This window comes from Muntiacus reevesi, chromosome 3 (assembly GCF_963930625.1).
Source record: "Muntiacus reevesi chromosome 3, mMunRee1.1, whole genome shotgun sequence".
NCBI lineage: Eukaryota > Metazoa > Chordata > Mammalia > Artiodactyla > Cervidae > Muntiacus > Muntiacus reevesi.
The window spans coordinates 70353494-70370489 of NC_089251.1; the positions used below are offsets into that span (position 1 = coordinate 70353494).

At 41.3% G+C, this 16996-nt stretch overlaps 1 protein-coding gene across 22 annotated transcripts in view; it reads left to right on the plus strand.

The window, feature by feature from the left end:
• Positions 1-16996, plus strand: part of NRXN1 (neurexin 1) — a 1155776-nt gene that overhangs the window by 688225 nt on the left and 450555 nt on the right. For 4 of the 22 annotated variants that reach the window (XM_065927360.1, XM_065927361.1, XM_065927362.1 and 1 more), the window contains exon 1: positions 13841-14084. The exons of the other annotated variants lie outside the window; for them this stretch is intronic. In XM_065927360.1, coding sequence (XP_065783432.1) covers positions 13841-14084 — 244 coding nt within the window. Of the gene's footprint in view, positions 1-13840; positions 14085-16996 lie in introns of those variants that run through there. 22 annotated transcript variants of the gene reach the window in all.

A 16996-nucleotide genomic window follows, 5' to 3' on the forward strand; every position in this document is an offset into this window, starting at 1 on the left:
AGAATCAGGTTTCCCTCATCCTGTGCTTGTTCTCCTGATTTTTCTCAAAGCCGCATGCAAAATTTTACATTTATACATGCTAATTTTCCCTACTCTGAAGCATATGGTAGTCTGTTAAAGAGGATGCCCTGCCAGTTGAAATGTATTTTATGAGCTCTACAATAATTAAAACAATCTTCACTCCTCTATGGACCATCTAGACTCTTCCTAGATAAATTTAATTTTTATTTGTTAAATAATACCTACATAGAAGAAGAACAAAACCCAGTTGTAAATTCTTATCTAGGGCTTCGAGGACTGTAGAAAGCAATGGCAAGGACATTCTTTAGTAGGTGATATAACTATTGATCTTGTGCCACAGTGGTTTTCTGGCTGCCCAAGTCAACAACTTGTTGCTTCTGTGCATTTAATCATGGTGTGGTGCCCAAGAGTTAGGGCAATTGAAACTCTTTAGTCAGACAGGTAATTGCATGTGTACATCAAAGTTAATAGTGGCCTTCTAGAATGATAGAATATTAAATGCAAGGGAATTGTTTGGATCAATATTTGTTTCTTGAAAACTTTATAAACAGCATTTGCCAAATAGGTGGTAAGCACCTGGTCAATAAGCATGTCTGAACTGCTTTGAAACCCTTTGAGTATGAAACTATATTAACTGAAGTAAGACTCATTCAGTTCCAATTCAATCCTATCTACCGGGCAGTTTTTATAAGTCAAGGTATATATTAGCCTTTTATGGACTTCAAGAGAGGCCTGGGATGAGTCCAGTTCAAGATAAGGAGGCAGTAAGCTCAAAGACTCCTTTCCTCAACTAGAACCAAACCCCCAAATGTTTCTTTCTGGATGAGATCAGGGCCTGGTACACATCCTGCTATAGGGTAGGTACTCAGTAAATATTTATCAATTAATAAATTATTTGATACTTTAAGGAATAAATGGAAAAATAAATGTATATCAGCTGCATCTACTCACATTTAGGTATACTGACTGGGAAGATGAGTTTATTACTAATAAGCCCACTTCAGAGACTTCCTGATTGAGAATATGTCTTGGCAGGTTCTAGTTCCTTATTTCTAGAAAATAGGATGTTCTCTTCCTTTTTCCTGGCATGCTTGGGAAGGACAAAGAGAGAACACTTCCCTTCAGGCCCAAAACATTCTTTACTCAAAGTCATTTTCTTCTTGTTCAAGGGCCTTAGATAGCCTTATTTCTCAATTATTATCTCTAATAGGCCCCTGTATTAAAGCAACTACCGTTCTAAAATGCATGTGCTTCTGGAGAAACCCAAAGCATAGCCTGACCCATTAAAAGCATAGTTCTGCACAGTATGTTATTGACTTTCCTTAAGAATAAATGTCACCCTGAGTCCAACATGGCTAACCAACTCACCTAAGTAATCATCCTTACCAGAAATTAGTTATATATTAGACATGTAGTTACTTCCCCAAACTGATAACCTGATTTACACTGATTTAAACAGAAGATCATTTAATTTTCATATTTAATAAGAAGCTCAGAAGTAGGTGAGGTAGGGCTAGTATAACTCCAGTAGAATTATGTCAAGTATTTAGACCCCTTCTTACTTCTCCATCCTTAGAATATGATTTTGACCTCATGGTCTCAGAATGGGTATCTTCCATAAGCAGTGATTCTGCATTTTAGACAAAAGGAATAAGATTTTGTGGCACAAAGAATAAAAGGACATGCTGTCCAAGTCTGTCTTTGTAGAAAACCTTTCCCAAGAACTTCCATTTATATTCCCTCAAGATTAACGGGGTCCCAAGGACACTCTGACTATCGGGAAGTTTGGGAAAGCAAGTTTCTTAATGGGACATATTGCCGTTCTATGTACTTTATTCCTTCCTACTTCCAAAAACCAGGTCTTTCAATTTGCCAGAAAGATGGCAGAGTAGATAATGAGTACAAATTAGAAGTATCTGCTACAACTGCCTCTCTAAGCTTGCTCTATGATCCAAGGACTGGGCTGCCCCTAAAAACTATAGGGACTAAAGTCACTGAATTTTAATGTGAATCTTGGTATTCCTATATAGATACTACCCAGTAAGTCATAAGAAACTATTGGGTTCTTTAGAACCAGATCTGAGTCTTATTACAGTATTTTTGTGCTATTTTTTTTTAATCTGGAAAATTGTAACCTATTTTCCATTCCTTGACCTGTTAGTAATCCAACTCTCGATTTTTTAAAAAAAATTCCCAGTTTTGGAAACCCAGTGGATTCAAACTTCATTTGTCCAACTAATCTGTTTTTAATCTATTACTGGATTGAGGGATTTTTACTGGGTGAAAATAATATCATTTATTGCTACAAATTCTGCTTATATCAGCCACACTGGACAACTTCAAATGTCTTCTAAGACTGTATGAATGTAACAGTCAAATTTTATCCTATTGGATTGTACTCTTCTGTACTCTTCTAATTTGATTTCTCTGTATAGTTCCTTATTCCCTTTAATTTTCACAAATAATTCCCAAGTTTATACAGATTATTCCACCAAGTTAGAAAATATCACTCCATTTATATATAAAACAAGAAACATCTATGTTAATATACTTGCTCTTTTGCTTTTAATGTCTCTATAGGCTATTGAGTTCAAAACTACCTTAGCATCACTATTTTGACAAAGTGGTAAAAAAGGATGATTAAAATAAAAGCTAGAGCTTTGTTTACTAATCATCCACCATAACCCAGGTGTCTGTTAATAGTACGAAATGTAGGATTCTAGGCAAACTGGGTAACTGAGGAATATGTTAAGATAAATAAGATTTTGTCACAACCCTACTATTTAACTACGGGAAATTTCTGTTTTTAATTGTCTGATATAACAGTCTTCAGTATAGAAAAAGTGCAGCTTCCTTAAACGTGACTCATGGGCAATAAACCTTTAAAAAAATGAGCTGTGAAAACAACCTCATGATTTTACTTCCCATTTTATACATATAACTGTTGTTTGCCTCTATTAAGACTATGCCCTACTCCTTGAATGTAAAAGCATTTTAAAGTGATTAAGATTTTCACATGATATTCAAGAGCACAGTTTCATGCTTCAAATTTTCTCAAATCTGAATGCAATACTGACTGATGGCAGTAGTTATTGTTGTGAATCCAAAAAGGAAACCAAACATTTGCTGAAACTTACATAGTTTTCAATTTTGTAATGCTAGCAAATGTGAGCTGCTTCAAAATAAAAATCACCTATATTTTCCCTAAAGAATAAAAGAAAAAAGCCTCACATATCAGTTCAAAGTCTTCTTTGTTAAACTAATTATCTTTAGTTTGTGGTTTAGTTTATTATTATTATTATTATTTTATATGCTGTGTGAAGGTTTGCTCAAGGCTGTAAATATAAATGAGGGCTTTTTAAAATCTGTTTTAAAAAGATTTAAAATTGGCTGATTGGCTGGGAGGGTTTGTGTTTGGGGAGCTCTTGCAATTTCTCTAGGGACTATGTAAATTGAAAAAAAAAAACCAGAATCACTTGAAAAAATAACCAAAACTGTGATTTAACAGTACAAAAGAGGGTACTGTCTAATCCCTCAAGTAGGAAATTGCTTTTCTTCATGACCCGTTGGTTTCATACTGTTTCTGGCTCCTACTGTTGAAGGAGAAAAGACCCATCTTTACTCTTTTACTATGTCTGTTTTCTAGCCTCTGAAAGGCCTGGCAGTAAATAATCATTGAAATGAGTAAATTTTAATAATAGTAGTAAAATGCATGACTGATAAGATCTACAAGTCTCATTTGGACAACCATGATTACTCTTCCAAGATAGGAGATAATATTATATGAGAACCTGAAATGAGAAATTAAGAATTTGGCTTAGTGCAGGAATGAGGATGTGACTTTTCTTTGGCTTATCTACATGCTACTATAAATGTTAGATGGAATGAGATAGCACATGATTCCAAACTGATGAATTTCTGAAGTAGGCAGGTATTTCTGCATTATATTTTGATTTTATTTTCTTGCCAATAAGAAAGGATACAGATTATGTTGGCAGCTAATCTTCCATTGACCATTGAAGTGTTCAATCAGAATTTAATCTGCTTTTTACTATGCTAGGAAGTAGCATTATTTTAAAGCAAACCACTGTGGATTGGACTAACACTGTCCCATTCTCAATATCTGGCTCCTAAATTTCATTAATGAGTGGCATTTTACATTGCACAGAAAATTGCACAGAAAATTGCACATTATTATATAGCTTCATTCTTAAAAATTAGAACAGCAAATCTGGTTTTAATTATTTAAGGGTGATGGTAGGTAAAACATTTCTTCTTTCCATTTGGATGTGAAACATTCACTCAAGTCTAGAAGTGTTTCTTCTATCTCTTTGATTAGGTGCCTAAAGCAATCTGAGGGTAAACCAGTTCATTTGAAAATAATATACAAGGCAGTCATCGTGTATGCATTTAAAAAATTACCAGATATGCTTTGTTTTAATACCTATCATGTGTTAAATATTGAAGACGACACCATATGCCTAATGAAAGCTTCATTAGGAAGACATTAGTAGATTAATTCCACTCACTGGGTGGTTTATTTTATTTAGAATGCAATAAGGTAAGTTCATTAGTTTGCAGACGTAGTGTTTTCTACTGTACCTTAACACAACTAGGAACAATTCCACAGAGGTCCACAGATCTACTAACACCTGTCAAGATAAACACACAAGTCTCTGGGGGAATCATCTCAGCAACAGAACAGAGAAAAGCTGAGGAAAGTAATTCTTTCGTGAGAGAAAAAGAAGACAGTTGAAAAAAAGAAAAAACTGATTAATGATTTTTGGAAATGCCTCTCAGAGGTCATATATTTTTATACAAGTATCAAAAAATATATTCTATATTTTCAGAATAAATATTTTGGAAAATATAGTACACATTTGGAAATAAATATAAATATCCTAAGAGATTCGAAGGGAATGATCATTCAGTCTGAACTGAGCCACTGGAAGCTTTCCCAAAACCTATAGCTAAGTCTGTCATCCCAGAACAGGTATATTGGATTATAAGTTTTGCTGTAGTGATATTATTTGAATGGTTATAGTTAAAATGCTGCCAGTATTTTCATTATAAAACCCTATTTTCAAGGATTTATAAGTTGGCTATAAATGTTTGCTTGGCAGTTCAACTTGGCAGCAAGCAACTTTGCTTGGTGGTATTTTATTTTCCTTTTACATAGAAGAGGAAAGACAGACATCTGTATCCAACATCAGCAGGAAAGTGACAGTGAGTTCCATTAATCTTCATAACCAATTTCTCATTCAAACTGAAGTTTAACCTAAATTTCTTACACATTTTAGGCGATGAACGAGCTCATCAAAAGCCTGCAAGGATAAATTGAAGAGGGTTTGTTTCATTTCTTTTGTTTTTTGGTTTGTAAGGCGTTTTTTAAAGCTCCTACATACGGAGATACATTTAATCTGTTATTTTGATATTCCTTTCATTCAGCACAATGATAGTATAAATATACTATTACATACCTCAGGCATTTTTTTTTTTTTTTTTAGGTATTCGTGATAGTCTATACTTGAGTGAGTTTAGCAAATAACTGACAGAGTTCAGAAAACTTTCCAACAATTTTGTAGAAGGATAAATGAGCTATTAAAGAGACATAGGAAGAAGAAAAGATAATCTTTTTACTAAGAGAATTGCTTGAGCAGTGGCAAAAGAAGTGAACAAATATAGTGTGTTTAGGGAAGAGAAGTTCATGTGGCTGGAGCCTAGGATGTTTGTGGGGGAAGTGGCAGAAGTTGAGATAAAAATAAGACAGAGGCAGGATGGAGGCAAATTTTGAAGGGCTTAATATGCCGTGGTAAAGAACTTTTAATTACCTGGAACACCAATCTTTGTAGTGGGATAATCACACTAACTTAACTGTAGTGCTAACTTCAAAATATCACTCTTACAAAGTGTGTAATCTATTTGTCCCAAATTGGATGGTGATTAGATTATAGATCCCAGACAAACCTATTTAGAGATTCAGTTCAAATTGCATGATTAAATTCTTTTCAGTGAATTCAAATGGTAACATATGCTCCAGAACATATATCCATAAAGATAGATCAGATTGGTTTATGCTCCAAGTACTCCAGCGTTCAGGAAATTGAACTCATGGTATGGGTATGATGTCTGGTTCTAGATTTGAGTATCTCTATTTACTAAGAAATTTGCAAATTACATCTCAGTTTTTATATCACCCTAACTTGCCTTATAGTTGTCCTTCAACTCTAGTTCCAGCCTCAACACCCCCACGCTGCTGCTTTCTTCTGCAGCGATGCATGTATATGACAGACTGCCAGCGCTGATGCAGGCGACAGCTCCCAGGACGTCAGTTTTTGTCACTGATCTTTCCTGTAGCTGATGCTGGTCAGATCGAAAACTTGAAATGCCAGGACCTGAAAGGGACTACTTTTTTTCTTTTAAATGGTACCTGACTATTTGGATGATTAGGTTTTATATGCAAACAAACATTCTCACCTGCATAAGGCCACATGGCTAATAAGTTAGTAAAGTCAGATTCAGAGTGTCATGGCATGCAGTCAGTCCTGTAAGAACTCAGTCCTGCCTCTAGCCACTGGCTAGGCTAACTGAAGAAGAGCTCAAATTCAAAAGATGAGAGAGAAAAGAATAGTTTTTTCTAAGTAGAATGAAAGGAATTTTTAGTTACATGTTGTGAAATGAGAACATCTAGGTTTATAAGGTAGACATCTTGAAGTCTTTAAAGAATGCTTTAAAGAAGAGATCTGGGAACAGCACTGCTGTCTATGTTTAGAGTACACAGCCAGAGAGGCGAAGTTACTGGTAAGGAGCTTAATTAGAAAGCCCTCCCGGTGTTGGTTAATAAAACCCATGTTAAAGACTTTGACATTCAGACAGAGCAGTGGTTCTGGAAATCTAGGTCCCCTGGGCCAGCAGTATGAGCATTACCTGGGAACTTGTTAAAAATGCAAATTATCGGGCCACTGTACAGATCAAGGGAATCAAAAGTAAAGCAATCTATGATTTAATAAGCTGTTCTAGTGATTCTCAGACACACTAAAGTTTGAGCATCACAGTTTTAGAGAAACAGAATCATGAAGGTGGTTGAACTTGACTGAGTGGGCAGAGTCTGAAATTGGGCTAAATTAAAAATCCTGTTACAGCTCATTATTGGTATGTCTTTAGTAACTATCTAAAATACGTACATGTGAGTAAGTGGCAGTAACTTATTTTTAGTGCTTAATATATTTTAGAGGCTGTTCTATTTCATTACACAGTGTCATAATCATTTTACAGACAAGGAAATGGGGGTAAGGGTCCATTAAACCCAGTGTCAGATGGATAATAATCACAGACTCAGATTCAAACCCACAGTCTGGGCACTCAAGCCACATATTCTTCCTCTACACTATGAATGCAGTCACATCAGATGGCATGAACCTAGGGAAGAATTTGTCAGCAACACAACTTCATTTAAATAACTATACAAGCAATATAAGATGCTAGTGATTGAAAGTATATAATTGGTTGTTGCCAAAGTAATGCCCACAACACTTAAAGAGGCAGTTGATAATGAAATGTCTATGACCCAGCCTTGGTGCTTAGGCAATGAATTTTATGTCGGACATCAAAATTAAGTTTTAATTTAAAAGGGCAAGAGAAAAGATAGGGAGCATAAAATATTTCAGGCCTAAACACCGCTAACTGTGGTTGAATAAATCAATTCATATTTCACAAATCAAACCGCAGGCTTTAACTTATTTTGAGTAAACTGGGCATCATGCTATCTCATGTTGGGTTCCCGCTACTCTCCCTCATTTGGTATATCAGTGTGGAGGTTCTAGGGAATAGGAACATGGACTGAATTCACCACTCTACATCTATGGGTGGTGGGAGATGAAAGTGCACTTCCAGAGATGTAAACACATCATAAGTATATCTGAAGTTTTGGTATCATTATTACCTTTGTGGACCTCAATTTTATCATCTGAAGAGATTGAACTACAAGATTTCCAGGGATGCTTTTAGTCCTGGCATGTTTCCTTCCTTCTTCCCTCCCTCCCTTCCTCCCTCCTCCCCTTTAATTCATTCTCTTTCTTCCTCCTTCCCTCCTTCTTGCCTTCCTTTCTTTTTTTTTTTTTTCTCCTTTGTCTCTTTTCTCTTTCCCTGATCTTTTATCGGAACACCTTTAGGGACCTGCAGTAACCCACAAAGGTAACAGGATCAGAGGTTTGTCTTTACAACTTCACAGATAGCATCCTCTCATGGGTAGACCCAGGAGATGCATTTCTACCCACCCAGAAATGCAGGTAGATGGATACATGGGTTCTCTTTGCCTTTCTTGTGCTGACATCAGTAGAAATGCAAAATGCATGACTGACACTCTCCTCATTTTTAATTTTTAAAAGATTGGCGCTGCCTGTGGGTTTTAATATACTTCCTCTCTGCTGTTTCAGTGTCTACTTTTCTATTTTAAAAGCTTAATACTGAGCTGTAACCATTTCCAATTAAGTTTTAAGAAAAATACAAAAATGTTGAAAGTGTCTGCCTGACAACCATCCTGCTTCTTGAGGAGGAAGGATTGATTTTAGGAATAGGAAAAAATAGTTTGAAGTGACCTGTCCTTTTCCATTTCTGTGCACACTCCCCCTCTACACGCTCTTCTCCTCTTTTTCCATCTATTGTCTTTCTTTTCTCCCCTCAACTTTCAATCCCATCTCCCATTTCTTCATACTAAATCACCTGCCTTCTTGTCCACTGTGAATCATTGGCTGTGAATGAATCTAGAATAACTTCCCATTTATAGATATTAGATTCTCTTGGTACACAAGGTGGTCAGAGGCAGGGGAGGTTGAACCAGTCTTCCAAGCATTCCCACAGGTCCTAGTGGATTTAAGACGCAGACCAACTTTTGCAGACATTTATTACTAAGTAGGTACAAAATCTTATAGCCTGTTATGGAAGCTTGATGAAGTTCCAACTCCTGGTCCGTTTAAGCACCACCCCCCCACAGATGTCTTGCAAATAGAATTTCTTGTAGCAAATATGGCAGTATTTCAGTGGTAGCATTCAGATCCTCATCTGTTAGAATTAAGCAATTAAGGTTTGTTAGGGATCAGTGAGCACTGGTTTTGTATCATTTTGTGATGACTAAATGAACTCACTCTTACATCTCAGAGTTGTGACAGTTACAAATGTGTTAGTTCTTATTATTACTAATAGTATGGCACTATTTCTTACAGTAAAGGGTGAAAGGTGTCTTAGATTCGCATACTCTCTTCAAATAGAAGCAAAGCATGTTCATAAAAATTTTGGCCAGTCTACATATCCTGAATGTTAATGGTTTCACCAAAGACAGCCCATTCTTAACCTCCATTAACAAACTGACAAACCATTTATGTCATTAATGATAACCTGTTTCAACATATATATTCCAACTAATGAGCAAAGCCATATCATGATTGGAGATGATGATAACTCAAGCCTTCTAGAAGCCCCCTCTGACTTCTGTGTTTCTGGCTGAAACATTAGAGCACACATTCCTAGTGAAAGCAACCAATTTCTCCTGAGACACAGAACAGTACTAACATACATTTATATCACATTGTCCATGCTGAAATACTTAAGAGTAAATTACAGGCAGCCAAGCACTGTGTCTCCTCCAACAGTTGTTTACTCATGTGAGAACATATGTCAGCGCTGCCTCAGTTTCCTTTAAATAATACACTCCCAGCCTTAGGAATGGACCAACTGAAGAGATATCAAGAGTAAGCAGAAGCTTTATTTCCTTCATCCACATTAGGCATAAGTTTGCTCACAAGACTTTTCTCCACTCTGTAGATAGAATTGCTCCTTGTTCCACCAAATTACAGTCATTTATAACAAATATTGCAGCATCTGTATCACAGAAGCCATCCCAGAACCCCCTAAGTATTGCAAAGGTGCCCCAGACAGCTACAATTTCTTCTTTCAAGGCAGTCGTAAATACTTCCTCTTAAGCCCTTGAGACTCCAGTAAAACTGAGATTCCTGGCCTATGCCTTCCCTAACCCTACCTTCATCTCCCGAGGCCTGAGGCAATGTAGGACAGTAAGGGGAGTCTTTCGTTCATCGAATGCTCTTGGAAAGGTTCATCAAAATCTTTTACACTTACTCTATTCCTATTTCTTTCATTTATACAAATCATTTCCCAAATTTCACCCCCTCCTTCTTGTTAATTCAAGAAAGTCAATTGCTGTTTTTCACGGGTGTGACCTCACCTCTGCAATAAAATTTATAACCCCAAATCAGTACTCATGGCCCCAAGGTGATCCTTAACAGACGTTCACAAAGTGGTAAAACATTTGAGTCCTCAACACCCCCTTCCCAGTTGAGGTCAAACAAGGCAACATTCTGCCTTCAGGTTTCAGCTTGTCTTGTAAACAAATGTCCTTTGTGTGGTCTATTTAGTACCATATTTTTCACATTTCTGTTCTTTTTGTTGGTGATTTTGCTGTTTAAAACAGTCCCTAAACATAATGCTGGAGTGCTGTTTAATGTTCCTGAGCACAAGAAAGCCATGATATGTCTTATGGAGAAAATAAGTATGTTAGAGAAGCTTCATTCAGGCTGAAGTTATAGTGATCTTGGCTGTGAATTCAGTGTTAATGAATTGACTCTCTCTCTCTCTCTCTCTCTCTCTATATATATATATATATATATATATATATTCAGTAAAGATGTCTTTAAACAGAAAACACGTAAAATAAGGTTATATATCAACCCGTTGATGAAAATACTGTGGCCAGAGACGTGTTGGAACCTAACCCATAGGAGCAATGGTTTGGTATTCCCTAAGTCAGTGTTCATAGTCACTTTCAGACCATAATGTCTGTAAATAATGACAATTGACTATATGCATTAAGAGTTAAATTTTCATTTCACAAATGTCGGGCACTAGAGGGAGTACAAATGAAGATTTGTCTCCTCTCTCCTTTAGGAATCTACCATATAGTTAGGAAGGGAAGGACAGATCATCACCCTTAACCAGGCTATCAGAGAACAATGCAGTGCTCTACATATCCATAGATGGAAAGGAACCAGATGAATGGTGTAGGTCCATCAGCTCCAATGTGTTAGACCTCTATAGAAGGAGAGACATACTGCCTGTACCCTGTGGAGTGTTTGATATATTTTAAAGCCCTCTCTCATTAAATATTACATTATACCCTTCCTGCCCTGTGGGATTGTTAGGAAAGACAGGGACATGACTCTTTTATAAAGGAAGCCACAGAGCCTTGGAGATGCTAGGTCACTAATGTGACATAACGGGTATTTTAAATGGGAGCGCCAAGAAGCCCAGGTTTCCTGTCTCCTAAATTAGTGCTCCTTATTTTTCCTTTTGAAGCTTACTAGATGTCTTAAAAAGGGCCATTTACAATCTAGTGAATTAAAACCCACATGCTAAAAAGTAACAAAATGAGGAGAAAATGGCTTGGGAATAAGGATGGGAACAGGACAGTGGAAAGTGCTGGATTTGGGTTCTCTTGATCTTTGAGCAGTTGTGGTAAGTTGGGAGACATGGTGTATTTAAGTAGATAAAAGCACCTTCAATAGCCGGGCTAAGCTGTTTCAATTGGTGAACTACTGAAGAATTATATTTTCAGTAAAATAAGGTAAACTTTTGCCAAGGATGTGAGATGTTGGAATGCTACACACTTGATTAGGCAGTCCTTGGACACTGGTAACATAGTCACCATCCGAGTCCCAGGATTGACTCTGAATGAACTAGGAAGCAGTATATGCATCTAAATGGCCAATTGGGTGAGTGGATGATTTGCATCAAATTCTCCTAGAACTCCTTTTTCAATACATAATTTTGTTGGCGTAAGGGATTATATAGACACTAAGTAGCCTGTGAGAGGCAGTGCTTTTTCAGAGTTGTTTTCCTTTGTCTTTAAATAGGAATAAAAACAAAAAAAGTCCAGCCACTAGTCATGCCATAGTTTTTCTCTTCTTTTAGAAACCAGGGGACCGTTTTAATCATACTTCCATATCCTGTCTGTTAGCCTCCAGTGACTGTGGTCGTCCTGGCTAAGTCTACTTGCCATGCTAAGATTTTTACTCTCAGGCATGTGTTGTCTTTTCCAGGACACGTGGCTTCAGGTTAAAGATTCTTCATTTCACCAATAGAATATAATGTCCTCTCTTCGTTAGGGGCACTAGATTAGGAATTTTTATTTCCTGATTTATTGGTGTTATTTTCCTTATGAAACATGATAATAGAAAAGCAGAACTCCACCCATATAAAAGATCATCATAACTGTGCTTCTACAGAAATCTTGGGGGTTCTTAAAGAAACTCTAAAATGTTGGACCAAAACACAAGCAATCTCATTCATACTGTTTCTGTCGTCCTTTCTCAGCTGTCTCCTTCTTTCTCTCTTTTATTCTCTCTTTTACTGTCTCTTCCTTAACAGCCAGATTTACTCATTCCTTTTCCTCCTTGTGTAGTTTGGCTCCCTGCACTACTGCCTTATATGAGATATGATATTGTAGTAAGAACCAGGGCTCTTTGTTATGAGTAATATGTGTAATTAACAGATCATCAAAACTGATGCTTGAGTAGATGGTGTCAAGCTGTATTTAGCTGATTTGGTTTGAACACCTGGCAGAACAAGTTTGGTCCAATAAAAAGAGCCGAATTCTTTCTCTTTTAAGAGCTCTCAAGACACTGGTTACATCTAAACCATAGGGGTAGGGGAAGGGTGCCGTTTGCCGTTGTAATTCAGACGGCGGGATCACCTGGCGGAGGAGGGAGAGTTGCCTTTTAGGTGTTCCCCGCATCGCGGTACACGTGTCCCTTTGATGTGTGGAGAATGCTTGAGAGCGGCAAAGCAGGCAGATTTTTGTGGGAAGCCAGACCAGCCTCCCTCGTTACATAGGCTCGTCCTCTGCATTGCATCCGAGCTTCAGTGATTTGCTGTTTGGAGACTGCAGATTTGCATAGAGCCCCTCGCTTCGCCAGCTTGTGTGGTTTTTCTTTTCTTTTCTTTTTTTTTTTTTTCTTTTTCTTTTGCTCCCCCCCCACCCCCCCACTCCTTTGTCTGCTTCTGCCTTCCCCCAGCTCTCTTTCCCCCGTTCGATCCCTGCTTCTTTCGTAAGGGTGCACTCTTCCCTCTGAACCCCTTGCCGGGCGTAAGTGTCAGGAGGCGGCCGACGCGGAGATTGCCTCGGGAGCAGGCGATGCGCGCCGCTGCTCCGCGCGCTGCCCGGGGGAGGCTGGCGCGAGCGGGCGAGCCGGCCCGGGCTGAATGGAGCGAAGGGGCGCCTGGAGTCCATGGGGTCTGCTTCTCCCTTGAAAGGAGGTTGGGCCGGCGAAGTGGCCTCCTCGGTTCCCACACACAATGCTAAATGGATTTACCTAGTGGATTCGCGGTGGATGGCTGTCATGTAGAAGTGAGGACCCTCCGGGAGGAGCTTTAAACCATTTCCCCGCTCCCCACCCCGCGGCACGCACTCGCCCGAAACTCTTTGGGAGTATCTCTCGAGAACCTGGAGCCCTGGAAATCTGGGAGCAGCCGCCCGCTCCGCACTTGCTGTTCCCCGGGACTGCCTTTCCGGACAAGCCCCTATCAGCTGCATTCGCCTCGGCTATGTTTCGGAATCTTTGGGGTGCAAGGCACGGAGGACTCCAGGACCCCGAGAAGACTGTCCGAAGGAGGGAGAGGATGGGTGCCTTGGCGCGGTGAGGCGGCCGGCCCTGCAGCCCACCCTGAGCTGCCCGCTCCCCAGCGCCCTCTCCCCTCCCCGCGCCCCAAACTTTGCCTCCCGCGGCGGCGGCCCCTCGGCGGGCGCCCCGCCATGTACCAGAGGATGCTCCGGTGCGGCGCCGAGCTGGGTTCGCCTGGGGGCGGCGGCGGCGGCGCGGGGGGGCGCCTGGCCCTGCTCTGGATAGTCCCGCTCACCCTCAGCGGCCTCCTAGGAGTGGCTTGGGGGGCGTCCAGTTTGGGAGCGCACCACATCCACCATTTCCATGGCAGCAGCAAGCATCATTCATTGCCTATTGCAATCTACAGGTCACCGGCATCCTTGCGAGGCGGACACGGTGGGTCTGCGATGCCAAGTTCTCGCGGGCTACTCCCTCGCTCCCCCCTTCCAGCCCCGCACTCGCTTCTCGGCCCTTAAGGCTCGGAGAAACGGGAGCGCGAGAGAGGGAGGTGCATTTGGGTGTGTTTGGGGGGGAGCCACTGATCTCTTTGAAGACAATAGAAAGGGGTTGGAGGAAGGCGTCGCGGGTGTTTGTGGTGAGGGGTGGGAGGGGCGTTCCTTGTCGGGGGGTGTCGGGAGAGAGATGGGGGCCCCTATTAAAGGACCATCCCTGGTCGGCCGCCGGGGCCCCGCGGGAAGGGGGCGTTACTAGCGAGAAGGTCACTCGGTGTGGCCGAATAGGGACCGAGCCCTGCCCGGGGGCCTGAGCTCCCGAGAGCGGAGCGCTCTGCCGAACCTTTTGTCTGTGCTGTGTGCGGCCCCACCTCCTGCCCATTCTCCCTGGTCTGGGGGAGGGAGAGGTTCCAGCCCGCACATTCCTCCAAAGAGTACCCAGGCTGCAGTGATGGTGGCGGTCCCGGGACTCACTCAACAGGAGGCTATTTCCACTTGTCCCCACCTCTTCTCTTAATTGGAGAAGGTAGGAGGGTGATGGAGGCACCCTCTCTTAATGATTGCCAGCCCCTACCCAGTTTAGAGGGGACCTCTGAACCCCATCCGCTTTCCCCCATCCCTCACACTTACACGCTTCTTTTGGGAGCATGTCTGAAGGCTGTTGGGATAAGGGAGGTTCCCGTGTCCTCCTTCCTCAGAGTATAGTGCTCCCCAAAGAGGGCAGGTGGGTCAGTGCTGACCGGTATGATTAAGCTAGGAGGTCTGCCTGGAGGAGGAGAAGTTAGAACAGAGAGAATTGTTCTCCTCACCGGGAATTCCTTTGTAAAGAGCAGAGTATGGAGGAAAGCTTTGGTTGGCAGGTTTCTTCTCCAGAATGACCAGCAGTGTAAAGCCAGGTTCCCTGGCATCTTCAGATAAATGCCTATTTCAGATTCTCTGAGTTGCCAATAAAAAAAAAAATCAGGTGTGTGTGTGTGTGTGTGTGACTTCCCCCAGTCCCAATTTTTCTTTCCCCCTGGTGTAGTCTGTTACTTTAAGAAGCAAGGTGAAAGTTACGGACACTCTTTTTGCATCTTTCTCTCCCTCTTCTGCTTGCAGGGCCCCTTTCCCGTTCAGACTTGGTTCCTCACTGAACCCTTTACCTCTCCCTAGGGAATTCCTCTCCCCCAGCAGCTGCTAGTTATAGCAGAATGGCCCCTTCCCCAGGGAAGGCTTCCCACCTGGAGCCAGTTCTGGTTAGATGTGAGAGGCTACAGCCTAATCCAACAGAGGAGAACAAATCCCCTGGGCATCTCCTTTAGGAGTGGCTGAGACACTCTCACAATGGGCCCAGGAATCCCTTCCCTTCCTTCTCCCAGTTTCCTCTCTAGGACTCTCTCCAGTTCGGCGTGCCTAGGATGGAGACCTGAGGGATGCCTCCAAAGGGTGTTTTTTTTTTTTTTTTTTTTTTTTTTTTTTTTTGGCATAAAGGAAGGAAAGATCCCTCTGAAACAGCAAGGAGTTGCCTAGCTCGCCCCCTTGCCCACAGTATCCTGGGAGCTTGCGGCTCCCTTTCCCGGCTGCAGCCCTTACCCACTGCCCGGCCTTTGTGCAAAATTGTGTGAGCCCCCAGGAAAGGAGGCGAGCTCGGAGGCAAGCCCGGGCGCGGGCGGGGCAGGCAGAGCGTGGGTGGGTGCGGTGAGCCAGATGGGGTATGCGAGGGGGTGGGGCGCCCAACTGGACCAGTGGGGAGCGCGTGGCTAATAATCTTATATGCATATTAACTTCTCCTTTGCTGTGGCTCTGCCTGTCTCCCAAGGGATGTGACTGAAATGGGAGGGCACCCGGGGGTTGTGGGAAGAGGAGAAGACCCCGCGCGGAGAGGCATCCTGGTCCTCCTACCATTGCAGCTTTTGCCCCAGTCGGGCGCCCTCTGCTGGTCTCTGCAAACACTTCCTTCCCACCAGAATGTAGTGACTCTCCCTGTGCGTGAATGAAAAACCAGGCTATCTATCGCTGGGAAAGGGAAAGGATGGACGGATGGCGGAGGGATTTGTGTGTGAGCAGCAGTTGGCATTATTATTTTGAGTCAGAAAACTTTCTCTTTCCTTCGAAGGTTCTGTTGTATGGTCATATTTGTTTCTTTTTGAAACTCTCACACCCTTCTCACACATACTTTCGGGAGACGCTTTCTGATTTTTTTTTTTTTAAATCAGGGTAGCAAACTTACCAGTCAGTAGCCAACCTCCACCAAATAAAAGCAGCTGTGGATTTTTCATACTTACTCTCTTCCCTCCCTTGAGAGAGGGGATAAACTCTGTCTAGAGAACAACTGAGGCATGTTAAGGATGAAATAAGCCTCTGAGGGTGGAGGATGGCAGGAGTGAGGTGGGGATGCAGAGGCTGAGAGCAGAGCAGGCAGGGTGATGGCTTAAAAGAAACCTAATAAGAAAGAGGTGATGTTGAATTTGTTGGGTCAATAAACTCTCTGAATATTCAGCTAATTAGAGAGAGAGCCCACAAGGAAATAATCTCTGAGCTTCATAGATGAGGGTGAAGGAAAAGCACAAAGGTGAATGACAATATGATAAACTACTGGCTGAAAATCAAGGCAGGTGTAAATGAGGTTTGGCTTAAAAATTGAGACTATGGCAAATATACGTATATAGATGAACACACGAGCTACCCTGTTTGCTTATAATAGAATTTGTGGAATCATGAGACAGTTTTCTCATAATAGGGAAAGCATGTATGTGCTCAAATATGTAACAGAAAAATCATGTGTGGTGTGTTTAAGGGAACAAAATTGAGTCTCCCCTCTGTGTTTTGAAAACTGCTGGGTTGACTGTCCAGGTCCATTCTTCTTCATTTTCTCAT